This window comes from Cyprinodon tularosa, unplaced genomic scaffold (genome assembly GCF_016077235.1).
Source record: "Cyprinodon tularosa strain WSP-4 unplaced genomic scaffold, ASM1607723v1 ctg51, whole genome shotgun sequence".
Lineage (NCBI taxonomy): Eukaryota > Metazoa > Chordata > Actinopteri > Cyprinodontiformes > Cyprinodontidae > Cyprinodon > Cyprinodon tularosa.
In genome coordinates, this window is record NW_024039241.1 from 175,344 (window position 1) to 202,072 (window position 26,729).

At 38.5% G+C, this 26,729-nt stretch overlaps 2 protein-coding genes and 2 non-coding genes across 8 annotated transcripts; 1 reads left to right on the forward strand and 3 right to left on the reverse strand.

Annotated features, from left to right (window-relative positions):
* Positions 1-1,701: 1,701 nt before the first annotated feature.
* thap12b (THAP domain containing 12b) lies at positions 1,702-11,705 on the reverse strand. Its single transcript, XM_038303382.1, has 5 exons — positions 11,382-11,705; positions 8,874-8,994; positions 8,661-8,768; positions 8,529-8,565; positions 1,702-4,745 (listed from the first exon to the last, which is right to left on the reverse strand). Exons 1-5 carry the CDS (start codon positions 11,468-11,470, stop codon positions 2,848-2,850), a joined length of 2,253 nt encoding a protein of 750 aa, XP_038159310.1. The 5' UTR covers positions 11,471-11,705; the 3' UTR covers positions 1,702-2,847.
* A 639-nt stretch (positions 11,706-12,344) lies between these two features.
* trnap-agg lies at positions 12,345-12,416 on the forward strand. Its single transcript has one exon. It is a non-coding gene; the product is annotated as a tRNA-Pro (tRNA).
* Positions 12,417-12,636: 220 nt separating this feature from the next.
* Positions 12,637-12,708, reverse strand: trnap-cgg. Its single transcript has one exon. It is a non-coding gene; the product is annotated as a tRNA-Pro (tRNA).
* Positions 12,709-12,881: 173 nt separating this feature from the next.
* dyrk1ab (dual-specificity tyrosine-(Y)-phosphorylation regulated kinase 1A, b) lies at positions 12,882-26,100 on the reverse strand. Of its 5 annotated transcripts, none has more exons than XM_038303318.1 (12): positions 25,319-26,100; positions 23,495-23,561; positions 21,909-22,105; positions 21,548-21,640; positions 21,037-21,225; positions 20,801-20,948; positions 20,430-20,716; positions 20,190-20,336; positions 19,953-20,093; positions 19,518-19,821; positions 19,046-19,170; positions 16,073-16,660 (listed from the first exon to the last, which is right to left on the reverse strand). In XM_038303318.1, exons 3-12 carry the CDS (start codon positions 22,026-22,028, stop codon positions 16,073-16,075), a joined length of 2,142 nt encoding a protein of 713 aa, XP_038159246.1. In that variant the 5' UTR covers positions 22,029-22,105; positions 23,495-23,561; positions 25,319-26,100. The 5 variants fall into 5 exon arrangements, with proteins under 5 accessions (XP_038159244.1, XP_038159246.1, XP_038159247.1 ...); XM_038303319.1 differs by lacking the exon at positions 25,319-26,100 and adding an exon at positions 24,577-24,851; XM_038303317.1 differs by lacking the exon at positions 23,495-23,561.
* Between the last annotated feature and the right edge of the window lie 629 nt (positions 26,101-26,729).

Genomic DNA, 26,729 nt, shown 5'->3' on the forward strand with positions numbered 1-26,729 from the left:
AGTTGATTAACAGGCTTTTGCTCTACTGCAATCATCATAATCAGCTGTGCTAAAGCAGGGAAACCTCTAAAACCTGCAGGACAGCGGCCCTAGAGGACCGAGTTTGGGGATGCCTGATCTAGAGTATCCATTGTTGTTATTCCTTGGTTTTTAAAAATGGCACGACCCGGCACCGAATCGCAAAGGTCGACCACACAGACTGCTGGAAAGGCATACCAAGGACCAATCACAGCTGCTCTTTGTCTGCGCACTTTCGCTTTAGGTCTGCATGGGTTTGCGACCATCCGACGTGTAGTAAGGAGGTGTGCGACGATCAGATGTTTCACAGAGCCTCTGTGCAGGGGGCGTGGTCGCGCACAGAGACAGATTTGACGGTTGCAAAGGCTATGCATCAGAAGTATAAATTGGCCATTTGGGTCCAAGGAGACAAAAGACTTACAGACAAGCTTTGAGCTGGTTTTCATCTGACAGGGAGACAAGAGAGTTACGTCATAGCTAATTGAATAGGAGAGAAACCGGACTCAACACTAAAAACACACCCTACTCTATCAGCTATAATCTAGAGGTGTTGATAGCAGCCTTCAATTTAAAACATGACTTTGGCACCTGACCACATTGGCTAAACTACTCGATACCACTTTAATGACCATGGTGTGTCACTGTGCTGGATTTTCCAGCAAACTCATCTGACAAAAAACACTTTACTGCGAAGTAAATAGTTGGACACATCAAATAAAAAATTGAAAAGAGCTGAAGGCTTTAAAAGTTCCTATTTGATACCAAGCAACTAGTAGCTGTATTGAATCCTACAATCCTTCACAGTACATGAAGGCACAGCCTTCAATGTACATGTTGGGGGGGATTCAGCCATGTACTACATTTTTGTAACCCGACTTAGTTGTAGCTCATTTTCAAAAGGCTGTAGTTCCAGTTTGTCTACCATCATTCGAGGAGTTGAGATAGACCAATAGATTAACCGGCTGATGTTTTTGGCCAACTTTAGCTTTTTTTTTTTTTTTGTATTGGCCGATATGTGCATAATTCATTTGTGCATTTAGCAGCCAAACCTTGAGATCACATAAAGCCCATGCATTGCCACGCCCTCCATTTTCTATCCTTTGTTAAATGCACAGAAACAAACAAAACTATATATGTGTATATGTATATATATATATATATATATATATATATATATATATATATATATATAGTCTCTACTTAGAAAATAATTTGGCCACATGATTTGGGAGTGTAAACGTGGAGACACACCTGAAAGGTGAAGGACACTGGACCTCAATGGCTGGAATTGGAGAACCCTGCACTAGACAACAGTTATCAGGTGACTTAATATTGTCCAGAGCATTGGATTGGCCCTGATGAGAAAGGCAGGAGGTGATTGGTCTACTTACCGTGCAACTTAACCAATCAGCTGTTAGGGTCCACTTGATGGACCAGTGACAGTGCAGAATATTTCATCTTAGATTTTTGGACAGAAATCAATGAAAACATTTGAATATGCTCTGACATGAAATTCTGTAAATTATAACATGCAATTTGTCAATTATGCCTACCATTTATCTCCCCTTTTGAAACATGGAATTATTTGGAGCAAACAAAACTACAAAAGTTAGGAGAAAATGTTATAAGCTATGATAATGTGTTATGGAAATCATTATTTCTGCAGAAGATAAAAATTAAGACTTTCATTTATAAAGCATTTAATCAAAATTTCAACAACCGATTATCCAAAACAAAACATGTAGAATATACAATACAGAGAAGAAAAATCATACTTTCTACATCAGTGTACATGCAGAAAACAGTTAAATCACATTTCATTTAGTCCTGGTCCTTCCTTCCAAAAGAAGGTGTCTTGAAGTGACAGTGTGGCACGCTAGCGCTAGCTAAAACAGAAAAGCATTAGGCAATGGATAGCCACACTCGTTTCGCCAGAATGCATCCATTGTGTGATTTTATTTAAAAATTGAGTTTTCTGCTCATCTCCACAGTCACAAACATTAGAGGGCAAAAAAAAAAAGATTGAATTCACTGCATTAGAGTGTCCTTACAAAGTAAACAAACAGGCATGGAGAAACAGTGAATATTTGAACATCACATAATAAAGCCTTTGACTGAAGTTTTTTTCATTTTCAGCAGTAGTCTTTCAAAACTGTCACCGTTATATGATGAAAATCCAAAATTCTTCATATCCTTTCTAATTTTAGTTTGAACTTGACTGAACATCTGGCTGATTCTGCTAACAACTTGAAGCTTTGTCATTTTCTTAAGGTCTTACTGGTTAGTAACTCATCTAGGTTTAAAGAGGTTTGGAAACATTAAGGCTTCAGAACCTTTTCCTGGTTTGATCTTTCTACAATAATATGAGAGACAAGAATAACACATTGGGGCCCTCCCCCACACGTTGCTAGGAAAAAGAACAACAAAACATTTCTCAACCCACCAAGACTCGTATTTTTTGGTTTGGAAATATGAACATGTAGCATAACGGCATCATCACCTTTAACTCTGTTCTTTGTCGGCTATGGACGTCTATTTAAAGTTCTCAAGAGCCACTGTCCTTAAACCTGTAGAAACATTCCTGCTCTGACAGGGAACCCTCACTCTATATTCTAAATTGTTGCTTTTGTCTATGTATAAAAAATATATATCAAAACAAGAATGTTCTAAAAAAAAAAAACAACAGAGTTAATATTCATCAGTTTATAACCTCCCTTTCGGTTTCACATAAAAGAATTAGATGAGGTTGATGGACTAAAATCCACGGTATTAACACCAAGGAAAACTGAGGATCTGATACCGGCTGGTGCCAAGGTCTGACCCATAGCTTCAGATCACTTTTGTCACGATAACGTCTTCGCCCACATCCTCGGGCTCAGCCTCAGAGTCATCCTCAGGATAGAGCCTGCAGTATTTGTCCACCATGACATCCAGGTCATGTTTGACGTGGGAGTTGATGTGAAGCATCGCAAGACTTTTGTTTAAATGCTTGGCAGGCATGCTGCTGAGGTAAGCCTGCAGCCGTTCGCTTGCGGTGTCACCTGTGCCCTTCTGGACTTTAAGTACCGGCATAGTGGAAAGCACCTTCAGGATTGCGTCAACGTTGGGGAAGAACTTCACGTCTGGCAGCTGCAGGGTTTCGTGGATGGTGGTTGGTAAGCGCACCTCTTTCCCTCTGTGCTTCCATTTGATTCTCCAGCAGTGGAGCTCGGCAGGAAGCGTGTCTGGGTTTGGGAGGTCGCCACAGTAGACCTCTGCGTAGCTCTCCTCTGTGGTGTTGAACTTCATGTGGCCCATGACAGCCGGAACCAGAGATAGGCACCGTAGAGCTTTCAGGTTGTTGTCGGAAAACATGTCCTCCACTTCCTGCATGATGCCACGAATCACTGGTATGGTTACGTACTCTTTGAAATAGGTCTCCGCTTGGATCTCGCCGAGGTCAGCAGCCCGCTGCTTCCGGACGAAAAGCCTGGGGATGGACACGGGGATGTCCATGAGGGCGGCCAAGCTCACAGCCTCGCTGTACCAGAATTCGTGGTACACGTCAATGTTATCATTGACCTCATTCAGAGAGTACAGAACCGCTGTTAGACTGTTCACAGCAGAGAAGACATGAAGTGTTTCCCCATTTAGATTCCTCCCAAAGGCTCTGGTGAATGTTAGAACGTTCTTTAAAATGACAATGGTGACAATCACCTCAAAGTCTGCAAGACTTTCTCCAATTGAATATGCCTCAACTGTGACACGGCTGGAAAACCGTCCGTCTGCATTGCCCCGGATGTTGTCCATGCATAACAGGAGGGAAGGCAAAACATCCAGCAGCACATCGAAGACGTTATGTTGCTCGGTCCATCCTGAGGAGCACATTTGTTTCAAAGCATTTCCCTTCTCTGGGTTCTTCTGCAGGTGAGTGGAAATAGCCTTCTCAAGCTCATCCTGAGTGTGCAAGACTTTAAAGAAGGACGTTATCCTCCTCAGATTTTCCATGACGATCTGCACGTTGGGATAAGGTAGGTTGTTGGCGAGGTGGATGTTCAGTGCCATATGAGAACAAGGCATGTGCAGAGCTAGAGGGTACTTCTCCATTAACAGCACAGCAACAGCTTTCATTTTGGTGGTAGAGGTACCGGTTGCATTGTGGGCCTGACCTCGGCAGTCCTCCATGCTGAGCCCCCAGCGCTCCACCATTTGAGCCTCCAGCCTTTCTACCAGAGCAGACTCGTCTCCATCCACAAATGGGAGGAAGTCCACAAACTCCTCTTTTAGGATGTTCTGCTGATTGACGAAGCGGAGGAACACCGGCAAGTATTTGCTGTCTGCAAAGTCAACCAGGTCTCCCGTCACCAGGGAGTAAAAGCGACTCTCCCTGACCTCCATAAGCATCTCCTCCCTCACAGTGTTCTCACAAACATCTAGGAGCTGATTCAGCTGGGTGGCGGTGAGGTACTCGCTGTTTACCGCTGTCACCTCAAATCTCTTCCTAAGAGCTTCATCTCCGGCATTGATACAATAATCCAGAACAGCCTGAAAGTTGTTGGACCTTAATTCTTCTTCAGATACTCTGTCAGTGGTCAAAGGGATTGCTTGTTTTGCCAGCATGAACAGAATCTCAAACAAAGACCTTAAATAATCTCGGTACTCCTTCTCTTCTGTCGAAAGCTGAGGTTCCTTGTCAGCAGCGTTTGAAGCATCTTCGTCTTTTTTGGCAGCCTGCTCAGCAGAAGCCACTGGGGAGAGAAACAGTTTTTTTTCAGATAGAGTAATACTCAATGGGGAGGCACTGATCAACTATGAGGTGGTTTTACTTTCTGTTTAACTAAAATGTGAGAAGATATAAAACTGACATTTAAAGCTGTGCACCACTCCCAAATTCTCCTGAGTGGTGCACGGCTTTACACGAGTGAATAAAGTGAATTAGATTGGTCGTTTAAGGGGGCGGGATTGTTGTGGCCGGAGGTTCACAAGCACGTTTGATTGTGGCCGGTCTGTCTTATGCATCGTTGCTAGTGCTAGTAGGTTCCCAACTGGTAATTACATTGGGATCAAGTAGAACTTAGCAACGGCACTGTCAAGGAATGGTATGGAAAGTGGAAACATGCAAGAGAAGGATAGTTTTGTGTCGGAGGTCGTGGATGAGTCTCCTCCGTCATACATTTTTTATTCATCATTCAATCAAGATGCTATGACCAACAAAATTTGATTGACGGATGACCGTTGATATACGATTAGCTGAATTTAGTTGTTCAGGATGACGTATAACTAACTGGCCTGCATAAGATAACAAACACCCCCCCCCAACACATTTTAAGACAGGATTTTTGTTTTTTTGAAATAGAAATTTTCTAAATTTTGGGACAATATAGTCTGATAAAGAGTACATTTATATACATGTTTACGCCAGAATGATTCGACATTTAAATATGACTTCCCTACGACTTTAATGAGTGTCCTCTAACTTTAGCAAATGAGTGCTGGGATTTCTTGTTCTACAAAATGTATATTTTTGGTTGTCAAAAATGCTAACACCTTTTTATTTTTTATTTTCCACATGTTTAAGGGTGTGTCAAGCTTCTGCAGCATCATGTTGTAATTACGAACTTTACAAAAACATAAAAAACAACAAAATAGTTGCAAACTAAAATCTGTTTTACATTGTAGGTTTGCAGGTATTTAAATCTAAGCAGCCTAACTGTGTCCCCTAGAGCAGCGTTCCCCAACCTTTTTTGAACCACGGACCGCTATTTGTCAGACAATACAGACAATATTTTCACGGACCGGCCGGGGGTGGGGGGGTTGATACTAGGGATGCACGATATTGGGATTTTGGCCGATATCCGATATTTTAAAACTCATGTAGTCGATAACCGATATCAATACCGATGTTAAAGCTGGACAAAAATATATAGTTATTTAAAATAACAGTTTTGTTATCCATTTCTGACACTTTGAAAAATAACATACTCAAATATATTTTCATATGCTGATATGAAATTAATTTTTTTAAAACGTGGTATCGATTTATTTTACTTTCAAAATCTCGTGAAATTTCCTCGTTCTGTTACAAACTCTTGTGATATTTTGCAAATTCTTGTGAGATTTTGTTAGTAAAATAGATTGATACCGCGTCAATATATCAACATATAAAAATATGGCAAAATTGCGTGAATTTTCGGGGGATTTCGTAGCATAACAATGACATATAGCAATATTTCATTTGTAAAAGAGATTGATATGGTGTTTTTAAATGGTAATATATCAGCATATGAGGATATTGTGATATTTTAATGTATCAATATTTTTTCCCTCGTCTTTAGAAGTTTTTAAGTCTGTAAAAAATAAGTTTTTGAGGAAGAAGTAGTATTTTTTTTTTCTTTTAGACTTTAGAAACTCAGTAGCTGATCAAATATCGGGTTAAATATCGGTGGCGTGTCCGATGTCCGATATTCAGTTTTAAGGCAGATACCGATAGGGGGCCGATTATATCGTGCATCCCTAGTTGATACGATCATGTAAATTGATCAAATCAAATACAAACAGCATAAAAATAAAACAACAAGCCGGTCCCATCTAGGCGTAATTGGAGAAAATGACAGACGAAGTGTGCTCCTGATGTCCAGTCTGCTCTGTAGCTTTGTTTTGGTCGCTGTTACCGCAGAAAATCACAAAGATAGGATGTTACAGATAGGATGAGTCTTGAACTGAATTTACCTGTGTCAAGAGGCACAGATGCACCAACTGATGTAATTGGGAGAGAATACCGCAATTTTTAAAATTTTTCTAAATAAAAAAATCACTCAGACTCTGATCGTCGATAAATTTATATATATATATTAGTGCTGTCAATCGATTAAATTTTTTTAATCGCGATTAATCGCATCAATGCCTGAGTTAACTCGCGATTAATCGCATTTTAATCGCAAATTTTTTTTCTGATTGAAAATCATTTAAATACTCTCGATGACATACAAAAAATACATACAGGCTAGGTTTGTGCCAATGTTCTTTTTTTTAAATGAGAACAGGTCACAGATACTGATTTATGCCATAGAAACATATGGCAAGAAGATGGCATGTAGCAAAAAATAACAAATATGTAGCCAAAAAAAAGGCCCTGAAAACAGGCTGATGTAAAAGACAGTCTTTACAGTTAATACAGTCTTTTGAACAAAGACAAGCATTTTACCCTACTGCTATAAAATGTAGTACAGTTAACATTAGATGTTAATTAACCAAGGTAATAATGAACAATTTTCAATCAATACATCAAAATCAATAGACCGACATCACTAGATGGAGGTAGTCTATGAAAGTTACTTTTCAGACTCTTAACAAAAATGAGAACACACACCCACCCACCCACACACAGACACACCCACCCACACACACACACGATACCGACCTGTGACAGCAAGAGTGCCGTAGCAGATTCCATTTCACCTCAGTAATCTGTTTTCTCAGCGTATTTCAGGTTGCTACTAGTTACCAGACACTCAACTTGTTTGTTGGTGGTGGGGCTTAAAGAAAAGGCACTAGCGTCACCCAGTGTATGAGCGTCTTTTTTCCTTGAGGAGGTCCGCTCCCGAAGCCTATGAGAAATGCATACACTGGGGGAAAATAGCCCCGCCTTCTCGCAGGCTGCAGCGGGATGCACTTTATAAAACCACATAGCGTTAATCTCACGTTAAAAAAATTATCGCAGTTAAAATGGCCTCGCGTTAACGCGATAATAACGCGATAATTTTGACAGCACTAATATATATATATATATATATATATATATATATATATATACACTTTTTTCTGTGCGGCCCGGTACTAAATGACCCACGGACCGGTACCGCTGCCCTAGAGTATGTAGATTTCCATAATCTTGCAAACATCTCCAAATTAGGATTACAAGGTTAAAGCAGAATAGCTTTACATTACTCCATGCTGCCATCCTGTTAACTCTTTTAAATCTCAACTCTCAACCAGCCTTAATAAACCATTAGCTGCATTCCCATTACAGATGTGGGCAAAAAATATGTCAATACGCTAATCAATTCAGAAATGAAAAGTTTAGCAGTTGCGATATTTTAAATATATGCAGATCACGACTGTTTTAATTAAACGAAAAGGGGTTTTCATTGAAAACTTAATATAAGAATTTGATACGAGCAAAAATCCCACCGCATCAAAGCGTAAACATTATTTTTTTCAAAATTGCAGTGTTTCCAATTAACAATTTTATTTTAGAAATTGCAATATGATGGTTAATAGAAAAACAGCTAGAGATGTGTTTCAACATAGGCTAGAAATACAATTTTGTTTTGAACTAACTAAAATTGTCTTTCATTGTATTGAAATATTTAATTTTCAGCTATAGATTTTATTTAAACTTTCTCAAAAGCAAAACAAGAACATTTTGGGAACCACTGCATTAAACCAGAATTCTGAACTACTCCTGACCACCAGTTAATAAGAAGCAGCAACAATAATGTACGAAAGTATAACAGTGGCAAAATACTTACATCTCCTTTCTCTCATCCTTTTTATGTCTTCATCAGTCTAAAGAAAAAAAAAAGAAAATGTAATTAATTCATAAGAATTAGTTAAGTTAATGTAACCATTTAACAGGACTCAGGGTGTTTTTTTTTTCTTACAAGTTCTTTAATCTGCTTTCTGTGTCTGGTGTAAGGGTTTTTGAGATGGCTTGTCAAATCAAATATGGTTGGAATGGCTGTATCCTTCAGGACTGTCCTATAGGGACTCTGAAATATAAAGCCATAGTGTAAATTATACATAACTATGAGATGTAAAAAAGTGCATAAAACAAATAAAAGCATCTAAAGGAGGAAAGGAGTGGTGTGGCTCACCGTTTTGCACACCAGGGCTGGGTCAAAGTGTTTGGCACATAACCTGTAATGCTTATTCAACTGGTCCGCTGTTTTGGCTTCTAGATCTGCTCTGCGGCAATTCTCTACCCAGATTCTGCATCTAAAAACAGATACACATACCAGGTTATAAAAACATGCCATTTCACTTTCTCTTTTGAAAATGTAGTCACACTCTCTAGAATAAGTGTTTCAATAATTTTATAAGTATCTTTTTACACTATTATGATTCAAACATTAGATTTTTTTTTAAGCGAAGGAGATCTTTCTCATTTGTTCCTTGTAGTGGAAACTTGAAATGTTTGATCTTAGAATCCAGTGGTGTAATTAAATACCTTGAAATCTGCATTACTGCTGGAAACTGAAACATGCCATTATATACTTAAATAAATTTTTGCAAAGTTTCGAGCATTAATGTAAGTATAGGCAGATATTGAACACTTCTAATCACAAAAGTAAGCCAATAAGTAAACCTGAGCTGGTATTGTTTATTTCAATCTAACTGCTATTTTTTCTTTTTTTAGGAGAGAGAGCGGGCTGGACTGGTTATACGACACTGATTCAGCACCCATTTGTCACCATGGGTTCATCTGCTTTTCACTTCCAACCCATTCCTTATAAAAATCTGTATTTTATTAAGATACAACATTTATTGTTTTATCTCTGTGAAAATGTATGCTTTCAATGGACCTTTATCATTAACAATTAAGATATAAGAAAAATATGTGAATTGGATAACTTTAAATCTGTAAAAATATAGAATTTTGACACGAAAGATGAGTAGAAACCCAGATACAAAATAGACTAGGAGGAAATGCCTTTCAAGTGTCTGAAAGTCGTGTACAGTAGGGCAGTTTCTAGTAAAGTAAGTTAACCAGGCAGCAACTGTCCAGGTTAAAGTGCGAACAAAGTGATGAGACTTCATAGTTACAAGACTTTAAGATAGGGTTGCCAGATGTCCGGCTTTAGAGCAGCCCTCACTGTCCGGCGTTGCATCCAGCTGGACGTGTATTTTTCCTCCTTTATGAGGCACTAGGCTTGTAGAGCAGATTTTTATTAACTTTTTTTTTTGCTGGGCTGCAGCACAATATCCAATCATCAAAAATGCATCACTATCTGATCTAACAGATGATTGGCTAAGAGTGGCAGATAAAGATCTGCTTGTCATTGGTTACAAAAGTAAACAAGGATCAGAATTACTGATGCTAAGTATTAAAGTTAGCGTCCTGTCAAAACCAGGACGTCGTTTAACCCAGAATGGACAATAGAGCGTGAATTTATGACCAAAGGTAGTGGAGATTCATTTCATGGTTTCTGCCACTTTGTCGATGTGATAACTGAACAGCGTGCGAATACGGATTAACATAAAAGTAATAAACGTGCAGCAGCGAACTCTTCAATGTTGGCTTTTACATTAAGTTTTGTCGCCCCTGGATGCTAAAAATAACTTGTGCAGAGCTGCAAGGTGGACTATACTATAAAACATCACTTGTCCTACGGAAGTGTGGACTGTGACGTGAAAGTGGATTTCAGTGATTCGCCCATAGCTAAAGGGATGACCATCTGCTGGACACACAGACACTTAAGATAAGTTCCCAAAAGACTGAGGCTCTTAAAAATAAATCTATACTTTTAGAGGAGTTGAATGTGTTTTCTACAATCTCTTTTCTTGTTTAAAAAAATATTAGGCCATTTTATTATGAATGTTTCTTGTTAAAAATATTTTTTTAACATTTAAGTCCACACATCTTATGCTTTGTGGTATTCTGCATTTTAAAGATTATTCTTGGTTGTCTCTTTTTAAACAGCACAATGTATTAAATAAATACAAATACTGGGAACCAATTCTTTTTTACATTTCTTTAATATTTTGTTCTATTCAGCTACACAAGCATCCTCTTTAAACTACTAAGAATTGTACTATAAATGTGACTTTAAGATGAATATCCAAAAAAACAGACAACTGTCACTTAAAAAAAAAACATATTCCTTTAAATAGAACACAACTCAATATTCTACTGCGTTCTGCACTATTTATTTTGCACTAAACTTTTCTTTTCCCTATGAAAGTCTTTTCCTTTTCTTTTAATCTGTGTTTATTACTAATCGCTGCTTTACTTTAAAATAAGTAATGTTCATTTCACTATTGTAAACTGCTCATTCACAGTTGTAAGCTGTATGCAACCAGATTTCGTTGGACAATACACTCTGTGTATACAAAATAACAATAAAGTTTGTCTAATTCTACTTCAAAGATACTCCAAAGCTGACGGAAGTAGTTGGAGAGGAAAGTAAAATAGTGTAAAACTGTCATAATTTCCTAACTTTTACATTTTTTTTACTAGCTATTAACTGCAAAAAAGCCAGTTTGTATTTAAACATGAACATAAACCCAACATTAACAAAGAGCTCTTGTACATTTTAATGTGTGCTTTTTTTTAAAAGACTTTATTATCGTTATTGTAAGTTGGGTATTTTATGCTACCTTACCTCTCAGGGTCCCGTGGAAACCTAAAAAAAGCCAAATCTGACTGAGTACTCTTCCGTGTACAGTTTGGAGCCGCGCAAAAATTTGGCATGCTTAAGTCTGTGCCGTTAGCTTAGCTAACCTCGCTGACTAAAGTCGTTTTATACCGTAATAGTTCTTTAAAAAGGCAGGTTCACAGAGTGGTTCTTCTATCAAAGAGGGACATTGATCTTATCTCATAAACCACATATAAACAACAAATACAGGGCGCATTAACATCTCCGTAATAGCGCTAAAAATCGACGGTTATATTTGTAATTTGCTATCTCAGTATGCAACACTATGGCCCGCCCACGATGAACGTAATTGGAGCATGTAAAATCCCCCGCCCAGCTATTGGTCAATCAAATTATCAGACAAACCAATGAAATATCGACTAAATATTTCTTCTTCGGTCTTTCTGACGTAGGTAACCTTCACGTCTCATGACACTCTGCTGCCATCAAACGGCCACTGATAGTAGCAGAGATCAAACACCTACGTTTGTGCGACTGCAATGTCGTGAGTTCCATGTTATTCAAAAAACCTTCCTTGTAAACCATCATTAAATCGATTATGGTTTTAAAACATAGTAAACCTTCATTTAAATTTATTGAGGTGATAACATACTACCATAAGATATATTTATTGTTTAAATATAAAATAAAGACGGTGAAAACAACAAAAAACAAAGTGCAAAGAAAGCACTTTTGCTTGTCTTAAAGTTAAAGTCTGACCACAGATCCTAACGTTTATATGCTGTGTGTTCTTTTACGCAGTGGAGCAACTCGTTCTGCCTGTTTTTAACGTCGAGTTGTGTGTGGCGGACGCATCGCGCGTAAGAAGTTCTATAACATTTTCTACACCATATGATCCAGTCCCCGGTTTTCCCAGATGTCATACTTAGTTGTCGAGTCAATATCACACCTCAGTTCCCATTGTGCACCGGCTCGTTGGTCTAGGGGTATGATTCTCGCTTAGGGTGCGAGAGGTCCCGGGTTCAAATCCCGGACGAGCCCTCTTTTGCTGTCCGATCTTCCTCAGCTTCTTTAAAACTTACTTACAAAGTTTCCTTTGTATGGGCTCCTGCTGCTGTGTCATGAACTAAGTAAAAAGGAAACATAATATATTTTAAATCACAAAATTTTAAATACGCTGCTATTTGCAGAAGTTATCTACAGTTTTTGCTTTAAAGATTAATTTTACTTCCACATATTGAAGAATCGCCAGAAGAAAACAGGGCTCGTCCGGGATTTGAACCCGGGACCTCTCGCACCCGAAGCGAGAATCATACCCCTAGACCAACGAGCCACGAGGAGTTACACTACGCCATCTCAATAGAAAATCAACAATATACAGATACGAGACAGCACTGTTATGTTTTAATGTTGGGTATTGTTTGTCGTGTGCACGGATGGAAGATTATTCACTGCAGCAGTGGTGTAAAAATAGTTAGAAAGAAAAACAATGATGACACAAAGTAATTCAATTAACTTCTTTTATATATCATACATAAGACTGTCTTAATATAATACAAAGGGCATTGTCATAAACACAGCAAAGTCTTGACTAGATCTTACAATCTGTGGATACATGGACTTATCCTTTCCCCCATGCTGTTCGATTCTATAGTGCATGTTGCATGTACAAAAAAAGTGAAAAAGAGTGAAATAAAATAAAAATAAGATGGGGAAAATAATGCTAAATCCAAGTTAAAGAAAAAAAAAGGATTTCAACTTCGGTTGGGTGTTTAGATATGTCAACAATTATCTGTTTGTGTGTAATTCACAAACTCAACAGGCTTTTGAACGATGGAACCATTTTTTTCAACCATGTGCTTCTCATATAACCAAAAATTAAGGTTTGTGATGTACATGCACTTACAATATACCCTGTGAAAATTATTAAGGTTTGAAGATCTAGCTTTCCCTGTTTGATTCAAACCCTACCTCATAGTGTTGTCCTGATGTAGTCAAGTACCTTTGCCAAAAGGCAAGGTTTTGCCACTAAGAAAACAGGAGTTCCTGCCCACTGAATGGTCACCAAATTGACAAACATAATCAACATACCAGCAGGAGCAAGGTAGTGAGTTCTATACTTCCTTTATTAAAAAAATATAAATATATACATAAATTCTATTTCAACTATTAAAAAGGGGCTGCATTTCATGACAACTGCTCTAAATAAGAGGTCAATCAGCATGATCTGAAATAGGCGCACACTTACGAGTCACTGCAGTCAATTTTTTTCTTTTTCAGTCTTTATTTTTGGAATGTTTAGTACCAGTATGAATGCCAGTAATAAAATCCACTGACAAAGATCTAAATGTCTCAAATTCAGTGGGGTATGAAAAAAATGATTGCAAATCTGCAATTAACCTTGACATCCAGATCAAACCCCAATCTTCAATATAGGTAGCTTTACATTTGTGTTCGTGGAAATACCAAGCATGACTTCTAAAAGGATGGTTTCTCTTAGAAAATGACAACAGCATGACCTGTGACCTGCCCTTAATTGGCAAGGTGACAGTGGGCAGTTTTTTTTTATGTTAGTTTTTATTTTTCAAATTTCATAAAAGTGGTAAAAATCAACAACAGAACAAAGAAAGCACTTTAAAATCCCTGATATAAAAAAAAAATATTTCTGGTCATTGATTAATGTTGAGGACATGCATGTCTGCTTAGAAAAGCACCGTTATGGTTGGGCTGACAAGACACCTTTTTTTCCCCCCTTTGAAAAGGACAATCATGGGGATTTGTCCAACCAAATCAGAACTATACCATTCAACACAAACTGGTTTACCACAAATACCCTTACCCTGGCAAGACAATGACAAAGTCTTGCTTAACGGCAGAAACTAGCTAAGTTGACCAAATGATGTATGAAAGGCAGCAACACCCTTTGAAATAGTATGATGACGGGGAAGGGGGAGGGGTAAAAGAAAAAAAAAACAACAACACAGAAATAGAACGCATTAGTCTCCTTTTTTTTCTTTTTAAACCATCAGCTTCTATCTTGCTACTCTGTAGCCTGCAGAGTAACTACCAAGTTCTCTAACATACCAAAGTTTTTAAAAGACTCCCAAAATAATCTACCAATTATTATGGAAAAAACAAGTTTTGGTAAAGGTTGCAAACAAATCTGGCCAGAATACACAATAGCCAACGGTCTCAACGATGGTCTCCAGTTTTGCTAAAAGTAATATATTGCAGCTGTTTGTGTTGACGTTAAAATAAGATCTCAATAAACTTTTGCGTCAAAGTGGTGAACTGCTACATTATTGGTTACAGACACCTATATGCTATAAAACAACTGCTTTGGTATAAAAACATATCCAAAGGGAAAATAAATCCTTGTAAAATTCACAGCATAATTTGAGGAGAAAAAAAGGCAGTCACTTAAATCATTTTTTTCTTCAGTTTCCATGTTTTGGATGGAGAGACTTGTGCAGGTGGTTTCTGATGAGGGACTACATGCAAAAAAGAGGGTGGGGCATTAAAAAAACAAAAGAAAACAAAAAAAAGGTAGACTCTGGAATAGAAAGTTCTTTCCACTGCAAAATCCTTAACCAGTGAATTTTAAGGAAGTAATGTTTAGGAGGTTGTTGTGTACAATAAGACCCTGTTATGTGGGGCCCCTGCTGAAGACGAAATCTTTGAGAAAGGCCTCAGATTACCATTCTTATTTACCTTTTCTAAGTTGGTTTAATTTCCTTACAGAATTAAGGGCTGTCTAGAGAGGAAAAAAAATAAAAAATAGAGAAAGCCATCTTAATTCAAATGATAATGTCCAGCTCCATTTTCATTCCAAGTCCATGAGTCATAAGGCCAAAGGGTTATCTAGAACCAGCCACTGACTGTCTTCCTTTCACCGGGCCGGATCCTTCCGTCTCCCGTGCCCATCGCTGCTCTCGCCTGTGCTGGGCCCCCAGTTGCATCCTGCGGGGCAACAGGGCCGCTGGGCATGAGGAGGTGGTGCCTCCCTCCTCCTTTAACCCCGGCTGGTGTCAGTTCCACCCCGCGGGGAATCTTCCTTGTCACCAGGCCAGCACATGCGTAGGGACTCCACTGCTATGTGCTCCCCTTTAACAGAGTCACACAAAACCGACCAACAAGAAATATCACCGCAAAAAAACTTCCCCTCGTTGTCAAGCTACAGGATTTACAAGCAGCTTTTATGTGAATTTCATTTTGAGTAGCAAAAAAAAAAAAAAAGACAAAAAAAAAAAAAAAAGGGCAAAAATAATTACTGACGGTGGAACAGTAATGTCAGGCGCTCCACAGTTTGAACCTAAAGACGCCAAGCATTTCCTCACCAACAGCTAGCTGCGAAACAGCCTCCATCTTTGCTCCTGAAATGCTCATTTAGAAGATTTTGCCACATAATACCATATGGTGATTACTTTGTGGTTACATGAAATTGGTGAAATGGTAAGATGGATGTCTCAATCTCACTATGGTTATTCCGCAGTATTATTTTGTGCCTAATGATTGCAAAAGAAAAAACTGATAAAAATTACATATATACTTTTAACAAAGGTTTTTTCTCTGTTGTAGCGGTTCAGTGATATCTCCCTTCTGACGTGAGCAGCTTTTGTTCTCAACACACCTTGTAGTAAAAAACACCACCTTAAAAATGACGCACAGGGGGAACACACAGCCAAATGTCAGTGCAGTCACGAGCTGGCCATAGAACTCTGCTGCACACATACTCCAGTCATTGGAGACTCCTCCCGGTCCATGCCCTGCCTCATGCCGAGGTGGCCTTCCGCTAGGTAATGGCCAGGCCCTGTGTTCGTGCCCATGGAGAATGCAGGGTGCGCTGCCATGCCAGTCTCCTGTCGTGGGTTCGAGAAGGCACCTAGCCCCATGCTCAGCCCACCGTTCTGACCAAAGTCCAGGGCTCCGGCGGGCAAGTGGCGGAGCTGGTAGGCCTGGTTCCCATGGTTCCCAGTGGAAGAGGATGATGTTGAGGAAGAGGAGGCAGAGGAAGACAGGGAGGTCATGGACAGATGGCCATGAACCACCTCCATGGAGTCCTGCGTTGAAGAGCTATGTGTCGGGGAGGTGTAGTGGCGTGGGCGCGGACGCGTCGCCATCATCTGCCCATGGTGATGATGAAAATGGGAGTGGGGATGCAGGGCCTTGGGGTGTTGAGGGGGAACGTGGAAGGTGGTCTCCTGAACTGGGTGGGTTTCTCCAGTGACCGACTCCGGTCCAACGCCGCCTCCCCACACCAGTGGAGGTGGGTAAGGCTGTCTTGCCTGTGAATGCCAAGTAAAAGACAGGAGTCAGAACTGAACAGGTGAACCAACTTTTATGACTTTATAGGATTCAACCACATAATTAGCTGCACCTGCTTTGAAATCCTGTAATTACATTTTTTCTATACCATTTTCATAGCGTGCAGAAGGAAATTTACGTTTATTTCTCAAAAAAGTCGTGTCTACCAACACTAAAAATTGTTAAAAATTATTTTTGATTCTATCTGGGATCCTTATATGTCAAACATTAGAATCAACTGGTCCAAACTGGAATAGGAAACTAAAGCGATGGGAATAGACTGTAATGCTGTTTCAAGCCAACGATTTGCCACTCATTTGTGTTTTTAAGTATTGTCTAAGGACCTAAGGATCATTTATTTCTATAATACAATAGAACACTTAACTACAAGGGAAAAAATTTATTTATAAGCCTAGGATTGTTTAAACGACATGGGTATAAATCAGATCAACCACTGGTCAGATGGGAAGTCACGTAGAACATTCTTTGTATTGTTTTATAAAGTAATGTTTTGATCTTTGCATTAGTGTTAATGAAGCAGGGGTTTGTTTTGCAAATAACCTTCTGTGGATCCAGCAACACTTATATATACCGTATATAAAAACATTTGAGTGTCAAAAAATATTCTAAAACTACAAAAAGTTATGATGTATGAAACTACATGGCAAGATTTGCAACAACCATGTAATGCCTGTTTTCTTTGTTCTGTTTTTACATGGCAAACATTAGAACTACCTGTTAACTGAGAAACAAATTCATTTTACAATATATATAAGACTTTTGGGAGAAAAAAAAAGTTATCCTATTAGGTATACATAACTTAAACAAATTTAGTCTCCTAACAAGCAAATGTATATTTTTCTGTAGAATCATAACTAGGTACTCTCTACACATAGAGCGTAAGCTCTTCTGGGCTTTACTTATACAATCCTTCTGAAATTATCTTTAAATTCATGTTATATCAGTTTTAGGAGCGAAAATACTACACAAAGAGCTCATTCAGACCTATTTTTTTGCTCACTGAGGATCACACTACAATTTGACTTGTGTGTGTGCATTTTTATGTGGAAGTAGAGTTAGCAGCAGCCATGATTGTTGGATTCACACCATTTAGCGAATAGAGACAGGAGTGCTACTAGCAGGTCAGGCTAATACTAGCACTGATCCAGTATTGAAATCAACAAACAAAGAGGGCCAACAGAAAAACACATAAAAGACAGTGAGCTCTTGTGGGCCTTCTATGGTTTTAAATCTGCATTATAAGACAAACAAACAAAAAAAATCCACTCTGAAGCTCCCGATTTTCCAGCAGATTTTAATTGAAGGCCAAGATGCATGTTTTAATTTAACAAAGTCTAGGGATACACCAAAATGAAAACTTGGGTTAATATCAATATCTGACATTAATTCTGCAGTTATGGCCAGTAACCAACATTTACTGATATAATTTCCCTAGTCTTTGAACACCATGAAAAACCGATCATAGTGCTGACATTACTTCTCTACTTCAGTGTAACATCCACAAACCAGAGATGCATTAAAATCACGGTCACACAATGAAGAAAAAAAAATGCAACCCCATCCCCTCCCCGCCTTAAAAAACTCAAGCCACCTTAAGGAAATAAATATAGGATGTTGATATCAGCCCAGGATAAATACAGTATCGCCTCTTGGAAGACACATCTAGTGAGTAAGCAACGTTTAACTTTATAATGCTGCGAACTGGAGAACCTCTTAGTTGGAATTTTTTTATTGTTAGAATAACAGAGTAATTATGGCATTACTGAAGTGTTTCACCATTAGCATCAAATTGTGCATGTTCTCAGTCAAAGGTACTAGCAGACTGCTTAGTTAGTAACGCAATTACACCACAATGACAATGACAGTAGCTCTGGTTTCAACCCAAGGGGCCCTCAACCATGTTGCTGCCATGTTAAGGGGCTAAGCCTTGACTGGCAGCTGTTTAGATGGACGTACATGTTAGAAACCATAGAACCACAAATGAGACATGGTGTGTGATGTCATGCCATATTCCATCTAAAAATATACCTCTATTTCTACACCTCATTGTTTTTTTATTTAATTTTATTCATCCAAAATAAGACATTATTTATTGTGTTAGGGTGGAGAATCTTATTTGTGCTAATTTCTTTAATACAAAGCAAGTAAAGTTTACATTAGGAATATAGGATGACTCATTAAACCAAAGCTCATAATTCCAAGATAGCAACATCGGAGAAACTAACTTTAAAGTGGTATATTGGTCGAACGTTCAACATCAATAGAACATAATTCCTTCCTTTGTTTTTTCAAGAAATATTATGTAGCAGGTTAAAATGAAATATCATTCCAAGTGACTTACTGACCTGTGGACAGAGGCTGTCACCATCCATGGCAGGCATGGTCGTGCCAAAGTGTCCTCCACTGTGCAAGTGGTGATGGGTAGGGTCTGACCTTGCTCTGCCACTGGTACTAGTTCCAGATGATCCTCCTAGGTGGTAGAAAAACGTGTCACAAGGACATATTCATCAACTTCCATCAGGTTAAGCTTTCTTGGGCTACATTGTTATACTTATGTAAGCAAAAAATACTTAACATTAGCTACTGGATCAACATGTTAAACCCTAAAACATACAAGCCTGATAAAAAAGTGGTTCTGATTTTTAAAGAACACTGATTCAATTGGGGGGAAAAAAAATATTTCGATAATCTTGTTTATTTTAAGGTACCACTTCTAATTTGAAATTAAAGAAGAGGTCAAACTTAAAGAAAAATCAGAAAGCTGTAAAAGGCACACAAAAAAAAAAAAAAAAAAAAAACACTTCCGCTGACCACTACCTGAACTAGAGGAGGTGCTGGAGGTGGTTCCTGAAGACTGGGACTGCTCTAACGCGGGACTTGTTGACACACTGCTGCTTGTATTGGTCCCCTCATCCGCAGTCTTCTTAAAGAAGCTGTGCTGCAGGGCATAGTAGGGTTGGATACGACTCTTGGGGTCATAATCCAACATTCGTAGGATCAGGTCCTTGAATTTCAAGTAGTCAGCAACGGCATGGCCAGACTCTCCCGCCCGCCGGCCACCTGGACCCCCTGTTTCCACACCGAGGATGGAGTGGAGCTTCCGTGAAGCTGGAGGCTTATACTGTTAAAAAAAAGAAAGACAGAAATTTAAAAAACTAAAATAAGATAAAATCAATTCCAAATATCAAAACCCATCTTTAGTTTCGAAAATGAATTATCAGCGTTTCAGCATTAGAAGAAAACTGGCCTTACCCTTTTGCCATCTTTGGTCTTCTTAACACTCCATGTCCCATCCGAAAGCTTCTCAAAGAACTTCCTGGCTTTTGGGGCTAGGTCCATTATGTGATTAGGTGGGATGCCAAGAACCTCAACTATTTTGTTCATCTGGTCAACCTGGCAGGAAAGAAATATTAATAAGATTTCCTAATCCTGTTTAAAGGAATACATCTTAGACCAGCACATATCAGGATAATCTATATAATAGTTTACCTCATTTGCTCCGCTAAAGAGAGGTTCTCCGGTATGCATTTCTACCAAGATACACCCCAAGGACCACATATCGATTGCCAGGTCATAGGGCATTCCCAGAAGCACCTCTGGGGAACGGTAGAAGCGACTCTGGATATACTGGTATATCTGCGCATAAAAGGTGGAAGAAAACAGATGAGACCTTTTCTCTCGGCCACGTCCATACAGCACTCATTTATTAGACGGCTAGCAGCTTCGCACCCTTTGTCCCAGTTGGCATGAGCTGCCAAAGTCCACTATTTTGATGGCACTCCTCTTAGGGTTACAGAGGAGAATGTTCTCTGGCTTCAGGTCACAGTGGATAATGCTGAGCTCAGGCGTGGCCAGGAAGAGTAGTGCCGTGCATAGCTGCTGGGCAAACTTCCGGGTGAGATTGAGAGAAACTCCGCGGAAGTTGGTATTTCGGAGAAGGTCGTATAGGTTGTATGAAAGCATCTCGAAGACGAGGCAGAGGTGGTTTCGAAACATGAAGTGTCGCTTTAGGTGAACTGCAGCAAATCAGATTGTAATGTTAGTAAACCAAAAGAAAAATGTTTTGTCAGAGAGGAAATACTGTTCTGAGAGTTGATTACCAATGTAGTATTTCATCTCGGTATCATGTTTGTTCATCAGCTCCAGGAGTCGCACTTCTATTTGGGCTTGGTTAAGGAAAGCCTTCTTGTTCTTGATGATCTTAATAGCGACCCATTCTTGCTCTACTCTGTCGTATGCTTTCACAACCTGAGGGCCAATTTTCAGCTCAAATTAAAATTTCTTCAAAAAGTAATTTTTTTCAAAGCAAAATTGTTTCACAAGAATGTAAACAAACCTGTCCGAATGATCCTTTTCCTATCAAGGAATCAATCTCATAACGGTCCATCCACTTCTCCCCATTCTTGACGATGTAGTCATAGTTATCATCGTCATAGCCATCGTTAAATACTTTCCTCTCCTTTTTGTGACTGGAGTCCTCACCCTGACCCTGTTGGTGTCGCCGCTTCTTTTTTGCATAATACACCTGTGAATCCACAAAAAAAAAAAAAACAATATAACCATGCAACGGTTTAGTAAAAGAGAAAATATGACATAACCGTCAACCCAAGATTTTATTTAACATTTCATATTTATTTACAATACAGTTTAGTCAGAAAGTTTCTGTTTTTTTTTATCAACCAGTCTGTTTATGCACTGAGGGCTAGCAAATAAGGTTTAGAAACTGTCTCTGCTTAGATTTTCACTGAAAATAAGCTGAGATATATTTCATTTCAGCTTATATTTTATATATTTAATAAGGAAAACTTAAAGAATGGATAAATTAAAATTAAAAGTTGCATACTAACCTCATTGATGTGTTTGTATGTTTTGATAAGGTCAATGGAGAGCTTCCTCAGGGGAGCTGAAGTTGGGTCACGAAAGCACTGGGGCATGTGCCTCTGGAGTGAAAAAAGTAAAAATAAAACCTCATTACGACAAGGAGCAACACAATTCTACAGGTAAAAACTTAATTTACATATGATTGAGTAAAAAACAAAAATAAATATTAAGCATAACATGACATAATTGAAGGAAATATTTAATAAGCAGCTACTTTTGCCTAGTGACAGAGGAGAAAGGGGAAGCAGTGTTGCATGTTACAGTAAGTATGACGATCCTTTTAAGTGATTTAAATCCAAGGAGTGCAGCAGGATGGGGTTAGGATACCTGATTGGCAGTGAGCTGTGGTGTCTGGTCGCTGTACGGTAAGACCGTAACAGATTGGTCAGTGCTTGGCTGGTGGCGGTCACTGTACTGCTGGTGCGTATGGGGCATTGGAGCAGCCATCTGAAGACCAGCAGTGTGTAAAGAAAAAGAGGGCGCAAGCCGGACGGACGAAGGTTTGCATGCTTAAGTCTCTCCTCCTGAGATAAATTAACAGAAGTTGCATAGACACTTTTAACATTATTTACTAATCCACAGGAAAGGACAGGAGAATTATCTAGATATGAATCAAATGGACATTTAATTACATCAGATATTTAGTACATACATTAAAAAGTTAAAGATTGTATTTTACTGTATTAACAAAACATAAACAAAATGTTATCTTACTTAATGTAGCCGAGACTAAAACATGCAATTTCTTTATAAACATGGAATTGATAAATTTATCATTGTATATAAAGAATGGTTAAATAAAAGCACAAAAGCATTGGTAAATAAATATAGTCCAGTATAAAAAAAACAAACAAACTAAATTATGTTAAGTATAGCAAAAATATGTTGTCAAAATAAATGTCATTTTAAGAGACAGCATGGTTTATTAAATATGATCACTATAATATAATATGAATATAACATTTGAGGATGAGAAACAAAAAGACAACAGCAATAAATCAACCTTTCTGAGGAAAAGGGAGAAAAATAGCAGGTTTAGCAGGGAGAAGTGGTGAAAATACAGCATCTCCACACTGTACAGTGAATCATTCTTCATTTTAAGCCAGAAGGAATCAAAAAATTGTTAAATAGCATGTTCAGCTATCAGCATCTCTCACCAGACAACACAGTTCACCAATGCTACACAGTAACCACTATTCAGAATCCCAGCAACAGCACTTAATTAGCATAGCCTATCACCACAGAGATACAGCGTGATTTGGCAAGCCCATCAATGCACAGACCAATCACAACGCAGTATGCAAATAGCCTACTTTTGTTGCCAGGGCAGAGCTGCTCCCATTTTCCAATGAGAAAACAAGAAATAAACAAGAAATAAAATTGAACTTTGGCACACTTAGACGTTGCTTTCAACACAAGAGCCTGACAGCAAAATAGCTGCACAGCCCAAAACATGCACTCCATCTAAGAGTGTTAGAAAGCTGACCCAGCTTTTGAAATCCAAAGAAGAAAAAAAAAATATATATATATATATCTCGACTGACAGAAAGAAGAGGAACTGTGAGATGATGGTCCACAGAACAGAGACGTATCTAAGAACTAACTAAATTTCATAGTTAAGATATATGGATCCAAATCAGAAATAAATATCTTTATTTTAAAAATAACTTCAATTTAAGCAGTTTAAGAAAATATAAACACTGATATCCTAAGAGGAGTTAACATTCAATCGTGGTGCTATTTGGAAAAAAGAAAATACAAAAAAACATCCTCTTATATAAGAGAAACTTTTCGATTAAACGGAGTTAGACCCGATTCCAAACTTAAAGCAGCAATATATGGGGGAAAGGAAGAGATGAAAAGTAAACTATACCCCCACCAATGGGCTACGGCTTGACATATAATCAGCTAACCTGGATGCATCTTCTGTAAAATTTCATATCATCCTGGGAGAAGAGTCCAGCAGCAAACCACAAACCACTATAAAGAATAAAAACACAATAATAAATTTGTTATCATATATCATCTAATTGTACTCAAGTTAAATTTTGGTTGACAAACAGAGACAAAGTATCGAAAGAAAAGGAAATCCCAGAAACTTTTAGAAGTATGTTGGGATGCCAGAATTCAGTCAAAGTGTATAGCTTTTTTAAGAAGCAAAAATCTTACTTAAAGTGAACTTCTTGTGGTTCACACAAAATATTGAATGTAAAACAGACTTAGAAAAAAAAACCCAGACAACTAGACATGAAGCCTGTGTAATACTGTTAAAAACAAATTTGCTTATTTCACTGTCCAAAGTCCTGAACAGTGAAATAAGAATTATTACTGCTGTGGGCCTTAAAGGGGATTTGCTCTCCTCTCAGTCCATATGCTATTTAAAATCTTCTATTTATGACACGAAATAGTCTTTTAAAATAGACAGTTGTTAGCCATAACCCAGGTGGAGCAGCTATATATACAATGGGGTTGTAATACGGGCAATTGCAAAATTAGTGAGAGCTAAAAAAAAAAAAAAAAAAAAAACTGTGATTTACAGTTTTGTTTTAAACAAACCAGCTTTTACTGAGATAAAATAGATAGATGGTTTTAATTTAATGTAAACATCTATCTAAAAGTCCAGCTGGAGAAAATCAAACTAGAATTTAAAAAAATAGATACATTTTGAAAAACACACTTGTAGCTTTATAGTTTCTTCTAAATGCCTGCTCATCCTCAATGTTCAGTACTAAAATATGAACAGTTCCTACCCTGGCTCTAGTCATTATGGCATCTAAGGGCCCATTTATGTTTAAATATAACGATGGTTAGCTTAAAATTTTAAAGCTAAAATATGGTATAAAGAGATGGGTAGATATTTCAGTAACACGCCTGTGTGTCATCTTCTCACGCCCAACCGATAGATCGATTTCAAAGCTGAATCAAATGTAACTTAACCAAACAATAAAAAAAAGCCCAATGTAAATAGACGAATACCGAATGGCTCTATACTTACAGACGACTGGATAGATCTCGTCATGGTTAGAATTTAGGACGCATATTCAGTGTTAATTTTCCACCCCTGTCTCTAGTTATCGTTCGTGGGAGAATCGAAATCTTCAAATAGATGACAAACGGATTCGAGCTCACGTTACCGTTAGCCAGCTGACTAACTAGCTAACGTTGTCGTCGTTACCCTGAAAACTGCGGGACAGACGAGCATATCTCATCACTAACCCAACGCTAGCTGGTGACGCTGTGTTCAGCCAGCGGGGCTGTGGGGCCCATTCAGCTGGCTCGGCAACAAGTCAACGCTGACCATTAGCCAGGTTAGCTCAATTAGAACAGTTAAATCCGAAATGCACCCTGATGTTAACGCAGTTTATTACTGACAACACGTAAAATGGGGGGAGGTAAGCCTACAGAGCTTCAATCATACAGTGACAGTCTGATATAGCAGGGCTAGCAATAACTGTGCCAGCATGACACTCAATCCAAACTCAGACATATGATTCACAGTCAGCTGGAATGCCCCCCCCCCCTTCCAAAATTAAAATCCATTCCTTGACCTACTGACTGAAAACAAACGTTAAGCAGAACTCAATACGTGAATAGTTAGCTAGCCGCCACACCAAAAAGCTACAATTTTTAACTTCACTACCGCGTCCATCATCGTTAACCATTCATAGAGGATATACATTAAAAAATAGAGAACTAATAAAGGCACAATATGCAGTGAATAGCATAGAATTACTCACCTCTGATGGCACGATCTTCATTTAAAGTCCAATAAACTGTATGATGAGGAAACTTATCCAGCTCGAGATTCTCCCCTCCCTGTACGGGTTAGCAAGTAAATCCAATCCCCTGTCCTCTGGCCGACAAAAAGATCTTAAAAGAACTCGTCAGTCATTTCCAGCAAGCGCTCCATGTCCAAAGCTTTGAACACCAATATCCACAATCGATGCAAATTTATCAAATGTTTTTATCAGCTGATGACAAGCAACATGCTAACTAGCGCTAGCTGACAAAATGAACGCAGCTAACGTTAGCCACTTGCACCGACTAGCCTGAAGCTAACGACTCTAGCTGCCGCTAAATAAACGTTTCGCCAAATTCTGATTTAACTTAGCCTTTGCAGTGAATGTGCTGGTGTCTTCGACGAGCGTGACAACGCGGTTATATCCAGAACATCATTAGCGCTAAACAGAAGCCTCGTCCTCTTATAATTTTTGGTCAGGAATTTTGTGTCAATTTTCACAAAATGGCGCGCGGTCCAAACCTGCGCAGTGAACCGGCCCGGTGGACCAGAGACACGGACAACTGAGTTAGAGCGGCGCCGCCTAATTATTTCCAACTCTGTTAAAACGTCGGCCTCTCGATCTTCTTAATCCATTTCAGTAGACGTGTTTCGATATCCGAAAACCCGAAACATAAATCCACTGACAGCATTATTCCGGCGGGAAGGGAGAAGATTTGAAAAAGACTGAGCTGGGGGGGAAAAAAAAGCCTCCTGACAAAATGGCGATGCTCTAGCTTGTTGCCATGGCAACTGTCAATCAAAAAAAATTGAATACCCGGATGTACCAATGACGAATAAATTCTGAGTTGGCCTGGGTTACAGCACTCACACAAACCCACCGAGTAATACAGGAATATGGAATCTTGAAGAATCATGCTTATAATACTGGTAAAGAATATACTATTACTGTAAATTCGGGGTCTAGAGCCATAAACACATACAACCCCCCCCCCCCCCCCGACCGCCCCCCGTCCCCCAACACACACACATATATATCTATATATATATATATATATATAATTTTTTAATTAAATAAAAAAATAATAATAATTTATTTCAATTTTATATCTCAATACATTTCAATTCAGTTTATTTATATACCGCCAATGCACAACACATGTGCTCTCAAGGCACTTTATAGAGACAATTCACCCAGATCATGCAATCAGATTTGTTGAAAGTTTTCTATTTAAGGAAAACAAGCTGATTGTATTGACTCATTGACTCAAAAGCAATCCCTCAAATAACCTGAGCCACACTAACTATAAGCTTTCTCAAAAAGGAAAGTTTCAATAAAAAGTTTTAATACAGCATGAGATTAATTTCCACTGTTATGTTGATGATACTCAGCTGTATCTGTCTACAAA

Excerpts from the sequence above, each read along its gene's own strand:
- thap12b (XM_038303382.1), bottom strand. The coding sequence starts at position 11,470 with ATGCCAAATTTTTGCGCGGCTCCAAACTGTACACGGAAGAGTACTCAG. Across the intron at positions 8,995-11,381 it reads TTTCCACGGGACCCTGAGAG|ATGCAGAATCTGGGTAGAGA; the intron begins GTAAGGTAGCAT and ends ATCTGTTTTTAG. Across the intron at positions 8,566-8,660 it reads GAAAGCAGATTAAAGAACTT|ACTGATGAAGACATAAAAAG; the intron begins GTAAGAAAAAAA and ends TTTTTTCTTTAG.
- dyrk1ab (XM_038303316.1), bottom strand. The coding sequence starts at position 22,028 with ATGGCTGCTCCAATGCCCCATACGCACCAGCAGTACAGTGACCGCCAC. Across the intron at positions 20,717-20,800 it reads CGAGATGAAATACTACATTG|TTCACCTAAAGCGACACTTC; the intron begins GTAATCAACTCT and ends GATTTGCTGCAG. Across the intron at positions 19,822-19,952 it reads AGACCAAAGATGGCAAAAGG|TATAAGCCTCCAGCTTCACG; the intron begins GTAAGGCCAGTT and ends TTTTTTTAACAG.